This window comes from Malurus melanocephalus, unplaced genomic scaffold (genome assembly GCF_030028575.1).
Source record: "Malurus melanocephalus ecotype Western Australia unplaced genomic scaffold, MMel_1.1 scaffold_203, whole genome shotgun sequence".
Taxonomy (NCBI): domain Eukaryota; kingdom Metazoa; phylum Chordata; class Aves; order Passeriformes; family Maluridae; genus Malurus; species Malurus melanocephalus.
Window position 1 is genome coordinate 71,057 of NW_026623435.1, and position 6,075 is coordinate 77,131.

Below are 6,075 nucleotides of genomic sequence, written 5' to 3' on the forward strand. Positions count from 1 at the left end.
GCGGGGGCGGCCCCCCGCAGTGGCCCGGCCCCGGCGGCGACGGGGGTGGGGGCCGGCGGGGGACAGCCCCTGCGGCGGGACCGCCCCTTGGCAGCGATGAGTTGGAGGACGGCCCCCGCTGCGACACCGCCCCTCAGCGGCGGCAACGGCGGGGGCGGGACCAGAGGGAAGCAACTCCTGTTAAGACACGCCCCCGACGGGCGGGGCAGCCACACGCGCCGGAGAGATCAAATGTTTGAAGACGCTGCGAACGCGGGGAGGCGACCGAGAGGAGGAGTCAGGAAAGAAAAAATAAACTGGCTTGAACCGTGAGCTTTAATAGTAACTTTCTATTTGGGACTCAAATTTTATGGCCTGTAAATTTTATTTCTTTTTCTACTTAATGCAATTATGTAAAAGTTTTTAAATGCAAAAAATTGAATTAGCTGGGAGGCCAGGGATGGCGGGTCAGCAGATATTAATATAATAAGAAAAGGCGGTGTTAGCCAGAAGACGGAAACAGATACGGAGTCAGAAAAATGGCATAATAGGCCGTGTTTTATGGTATAGAAAAAAGAGATTATGAAATTATACTGGCCAGGTATATTGATTAATAAATAATAATGATTATAAAGATGGTTAATTATGATATTGATTATTGAATTATAAAGGATTAAAATTATAATCGTTATTGATTAATAATTATTATAAAAAGCAATTAATTGTATTATGATTAATGGTGTAATAATGATTGTTGTAATAATTATTATAAAAGTAATTATGATTAATTAATTAATGAGTAATTAATGAGTAATAATAATAAAAGTAATTAATTGAGATGAAGATTGTTGTAATAATGATCATAAAAGTAATTGATCATAATTAATGAATAATGATTATAAAAGTGATTGATTGTGATATGAATTATGATTTTTGTAATGATTGTGATGATATCAATTGCAATGAGTAATTGTAATATTGATTAATGGTGATAATGATTATTCTGATTATTAATTATTTTAATTATTAATTGTAAATTAAAATTAATCATTGAGAATTTTTGGGATTTTTCAAGGATTTTAGAGGACCTTTTTGGGACCCTAAACATTGGTGCTTGTTTTGAAAAGAAAGGGAGAGATGCTGTGGCCCTCGCTATCTTACAGCTGTGTGTGGGGGCTGGGCTCGGACACAGCCTGAGCTCGGATGGACTGAACAGTGCAGGCACAGACTCGAGCTGGGCTGATGCAACCAGTCATGGTATTGGATAAATGAAAGTATTCTACCAATAAAAGACAAAAACATGCTGCATGGAGATTGGAGAGTGCCCAGCTGTGTCATCTGGCTGGGACCTGTTTGATTGGTGTGATTCTATGTGCAGGAAGAAAAGAAAATGCATAAAAAAGCATGCTGGTAGCAGTAGAGGTTAGAGGGAGCTGGAATCACTAAGAGAAAGAGCTGCTAAATCACTATATCTAAGAGAGCCTGAAATACGAAGATTAATAAAGAAGAAACATGGACCTGCCTGCCTGCCTCGTGTGTCTTTCCTGCGCCGGGGATCTGCGGGAGCTACGGGGCTCAATGAGGCAAATTCAACAGGTACCTTTGCCCTGGTTATGGCAGAAAGACACAATTCATGATTTGGGCTCACTGAAAAGGTGCTCTTTGCCTCCTGTGGGGTGGAAATCACTCCACTGCTGCTCATTTCAGTCTGAATTAGAAAGGCGTCTTTCTCACTGGCAGCCTTTGTGGTTGCACAGTGCCATAGGATTTCATCTCCTGCAGAAGCTTCTGAGAAAGTGAGAATTGTCAGGCTTTTTACTGGAAGTTTCAGCTTTATGATTACCTAGAATATCTACAGAATGGCATTTGAGCAGGCCTTAGAACTTCAGAAAAACAATTACAAAAAAAGATCAATAGCAATTTATTATTTTTGAAGTCTAAATCCTGTTAATAATTTTAGTGACCCTAACTCCTGGTTTGTGAATTCTCAATGTGCTGTTTCTGCTCCTGACATGAAATAACCCTATACTGGATTTGTTTGCAGACAAGGATTTCCTTCCCTAATAAATTATTGAAAGTGTTCCGTCAATTAACTCTCCAGAGCTGTTAATTTAGTCGTTTCCTGATCATTAACAACCAGTTCTTGAAAAGCATTAACACCAAACTACCTCAAGAGCAGAAATTTGTGGTTCAGACCTATGAAGACCTAAGAATAGGTTTTTGATGCTGCATTGTTTAACTGAGCATTAACCTTTTCTCCCCATAGCCTCTTTGCTCTTGGACATCTCTCAGATGCAGAGATATGGAAGGGAGATAAGGAAATCTACTGCTTCAGAAGCATATTAAAATGTATGTTAAGGTAGGCTTATATACTTCATATAAAATATGGGATATAAACAATGATTTTATGTAGAGATATACATGTACTTTAGGTACGTGTAGCACAGCTTGTACCCAAGGCTTCAGTCACAAGTGCCAATAGTGGGGCAGCTGGTGCCCTGAAGGTACTGACAGCCAACTTTTGGTTTGCCATGCATGGATTATACAATTTCATAATTAACTGGGGAAGGGTACCAAAGACCCAAGCCTGCCCTGCACAGAAAATCACCTGTAATCACAGACTCACCTCTGTCCCCAGGGCAAAATTTGGTTTCTCCAGTTACTTATTAACATGGAAGGCAAAAAAATTCCCATGTGTTTCATGGACTTTTGAAGGGAAAGGAATAGACATTTGCATGTGTATCTATGTAGGAACCTGGCTGTGGTGCTGTAAGGTAGAGGCCCCTGTGGCCGGTGCAACAAACCTTATCATGGCAAAGGCCTGTCAGCCTTGTACCACTTGTTTTGCCTCTAAATGTGAGCCAGGCTTCAAAACTCTAAACATTGCCCAAGTGGCTGGGCCAAGCAGGCAAGAGTGAATGCAGAACTCACAGTGAAATGACTTTTTTTTTTTTTTTTACACCTGGTCCCTTTTTTAGGTTGGTGAAGCCTCTACAATGGGACTGGTCTTTTTGAAACAAGGAAACAGCTGTCCCTGGTGTCTAACCTGAAGGATGTTCTGTACCCTGCAGGTATTTTCTCTTTATTTCCAAGCTCCTGGTTTTCACCCTGCATGTACATTGCACACATAGATTTCTTCTCAGTCAAGTTTGCCTGAGACAGCAAAACAAAAATATCCTGGGCACTTTTGCCTGTACTTTGTGTCTCAGTTCACGGTCCCTACAAGCCTCAGAAACCCTGGGTAACTACTGACGGCAAACACTTTCAGCTCCAGTCAAAATCACATTTAACATTCAGCACTTGGCCTTTCCTATCTGAAAGCCAGCTTTAGGCCACACAGCATTGACTTCAATGATTTATCAAGGTATGTGGCAATTCAAGAGGGTTTTCCGGGCTCCGGAGGCTAAAATTACACATGACAGTAACATTCTGGCATTGGCAGCACACGAAGCCCTCCCCTGCTCCAGCTGGCCCCACCGGCTGTTACACAAGGGTGACATGCTCCACAGCGGGGTGATGGCCAGAGCCCAGCAGTGCCCCCTGGCCCAAAGGGATCTGCTCTGCAGGTCACTGTGAAAGCTGCAAAGCTGCCCTTCAGCGGGAGATAGCTAGTGGAGAAGTGGCCTCTGGGCCAAGAGCAGTATTGTGTTTGCGAAGGCAGTCAAAAATAATCAAAAGGCTGTAGATCCATGAGTAGAAAGTGCATCTGGCAGCAGCTCCAAAGCTGGCCCCAAACGTGCACCATGGCAGGCGTTCTGGAGGTGCTGCTTCTCTTTCTGTCAGCACGAGCACTGCTGGAATGCCGGCTCTGCCTTCCCTGGGAGGCACAATAAGCTCCTGTTTTCCAGGCAGGAAAACATTTCTGTTTCAGGGCAGCAGCTGCCTGCCGGAAACATGGCACACGGAGATAGGAGGGCAAGCGGGTCCCTGAGTGCCCTTGCTGAGAGCTGGGAAGTCCCCCTGAAAAAGGGCCACCATGTACATGCAGCTGGGGTGTGCCAGGTCCTGTTCCATTGAGTGTGAGTGCCCTGAAATGTCTGCAGGTTGGAGAACACTCTTTCTCAGGCGTGTTTGGAAACTGAGGCAGCCTTTTCTGTTTGTAAGTGTATTTTGGATTTAAGTTTCTCCTTAAACTCAATTGCTCCACCAAAGACTTGTCTTTATTGCATATCAGTGGGTGCCACCTCTTCAGGACACCCCAGTGTGGGAAATTACTTGGGGCTGCTGGTGGCAGACTGGCCAGCTACCATTTCATCCACAGCAGCATTCCTGTGCAGGTCCCAGCATGGAGCCCATCACAGCACAGGGACGTTTACTCCTTTGGCTAGCACCCGGAAAGGCATCATTGCCACCATCTCAAGTGACTTACAAAAGCCTGTTTCTTGTCCTTCCCACCATGAGGCTGCTTCCAAATGACTTCAGCTGATGTTTTTTGCAGCTTTTCAGGAGTTTAAAACGATGCTTTGAGCTGTGTGTTGGCGTGCAGCTGGTGATGCCAGAATCAGAAGCCCACTGCTTTCACTGGAAATCTCTGAACAGGAGTCTCGGTGTACTTTGCATCATCAAGAGAATATCTGAAGGATTTCAGTGCAGAAAAGTTCTTTGGAATAAATTTAATGCTGGAAAAAATGATGTCATGTAATAACAAAACTGGCAAGTTCATTCACAGGGTTACACCTCATACAGTCAGCTGAGGCAGGGGCGTCCTTTCGGCTCTTCCCAGAGAAGAACTGGGATTCAATGATTTGAGAAGTGGAGCACTGCCATCACAAGTCTCACTGAGGCTGAGACAGGGCAGGAGGACCATGAGCACCTCATCTTTACCATAGTTATTAGGAACTGCTCTGGCCAGGAAGTTTTCATATTCTATTTCTATTCTCATTTTCAATTTTCATATGCAAAAAGTCTAATTCACAGGCCCCCACAGTCTTTATCTCACTGGTCCTCAAAAGATGACAACAAATGTCAGTGTTACTGTCCCTGGGCTTATCTGTGCTTTACACCCCCATGACCAGCATCCCTGCAGCACAGCCTGTAAGGGCATCTCGAGGTGGAGCCAGGGCTCTGAGGTCATGCCAAGTTTGCAGGCAAATACTTGAGCAGAGGTGTCACACAGCAATGCCTCCGTTGCTGCAGCTTGGCTGTCCATGGCTTCCATCCCAGCTCATTCCTTGGGCATCGGGGCAGGAGGAGGTGCTTCAGGGCGGAGGCCTGGTGCTGCTGCCAGAAGAGACAGCAAGGAGCTGGGCTGTGCCACAGTCTGCTCTGGAAATGATATGACAGATGGAGCTGACTCTGATCCTTGGAGTCTTACTGCTGGCAGATTTTCAGTGTTTCAGTTGCTGTTACTGAGAATGAGCATTCCTAAGCCCCAGTTTCTTGAGTTTAAAAATAAATGTATCTCCTTGTTCGTATCCTGGTGGCACTCAGTATCTTTCAGGACTGTGAGAGCCCCTTCCCTGCAACCAGCACTGGTTGTGAGTGGTGCTGTCTCCTGCAGTGGAAGGCATGGAAAGGGAACATGTTTTACCCAAAAACAGCCCCGCTGTTTGCAAGAGGTCTTGAGCTGGCCACATTTTGTGGGCAGCTGATTGCAAGTGCCAGGGCTCTTAAACTCTAAAGCAATTTTAAGCGTGGCAAGAGTAACTTGAAGCCTATGAATTTTTAAACAGCAAAGCTCTGGATCAATTAAAAATCTTTCAGTGCACCTCTCCAGTAACAAATTGTTTATGTGCCATGTGCTTTCCCTCTCTCTTTAACTGGGTTATAATCACCCTCTTCACAAAGGGTTATGTGTGATGAATGCACCTGTATGGCTTGTCTGCTCTTTTTGAGCCAGTCTGACAGCTGGCATCTAGTCCTCACTTGTCTCAGGAGGGTCCCTGCCCTCACCAAGGTGGGTTTGGAGTCTCTTAGCCTGAACAGCTGCCAAAGCAGAACAGTGACTGAACCACATCACCTGGGTGATAGGAGGATGCTGGAGCAGTTGGGTCCTTTTTTATTAATTTAAACTGTGAAGACCCTCAACCCTGCCTGAGGCAGGGGGAAGCTCTGAAATGTTGGATTTTCCCCTTTCATGGGGTAGAAACCTGTTCT

The 6,075-nt window shown here is 45.0% G+C and overlaps 1 protein-coding gene and 1 long non-coding RNA gene across 2 annotated transcripts in view; both read left to right on the plus strand.

The window, feature by feature from the left end:
• Positions 1-312, plus strand: part of CAPN9 (calpain 9) — a 46,448-nt gene extending 46,136 nt beyond the window's left edge. Inside the window, 1 exon segment of the mRNA XM_057373641.1 lies at positions 21-312. Within this exon segment, the coding sequence (XP_057229624.1) occupies positions 21-312 (292 nt within the window).
• A 1,937-nt stretch (positions 313-2,249) lies between these two features.
• Positions 2,250-4,701, plus strand: LOC130577933 (uncharacterized). Its single transcript, XR_008965832.1, has 3 exons — positions 2,250-2,338; positions 2,958-3,050; positions 4,418-4,701. It is a non-coding gene; the product is annotated as an uncharacterized LOC130577933 (long non-coding RNA).
• Positions 4,702-6,075: the final 1,374 nt, after the last annotated feature.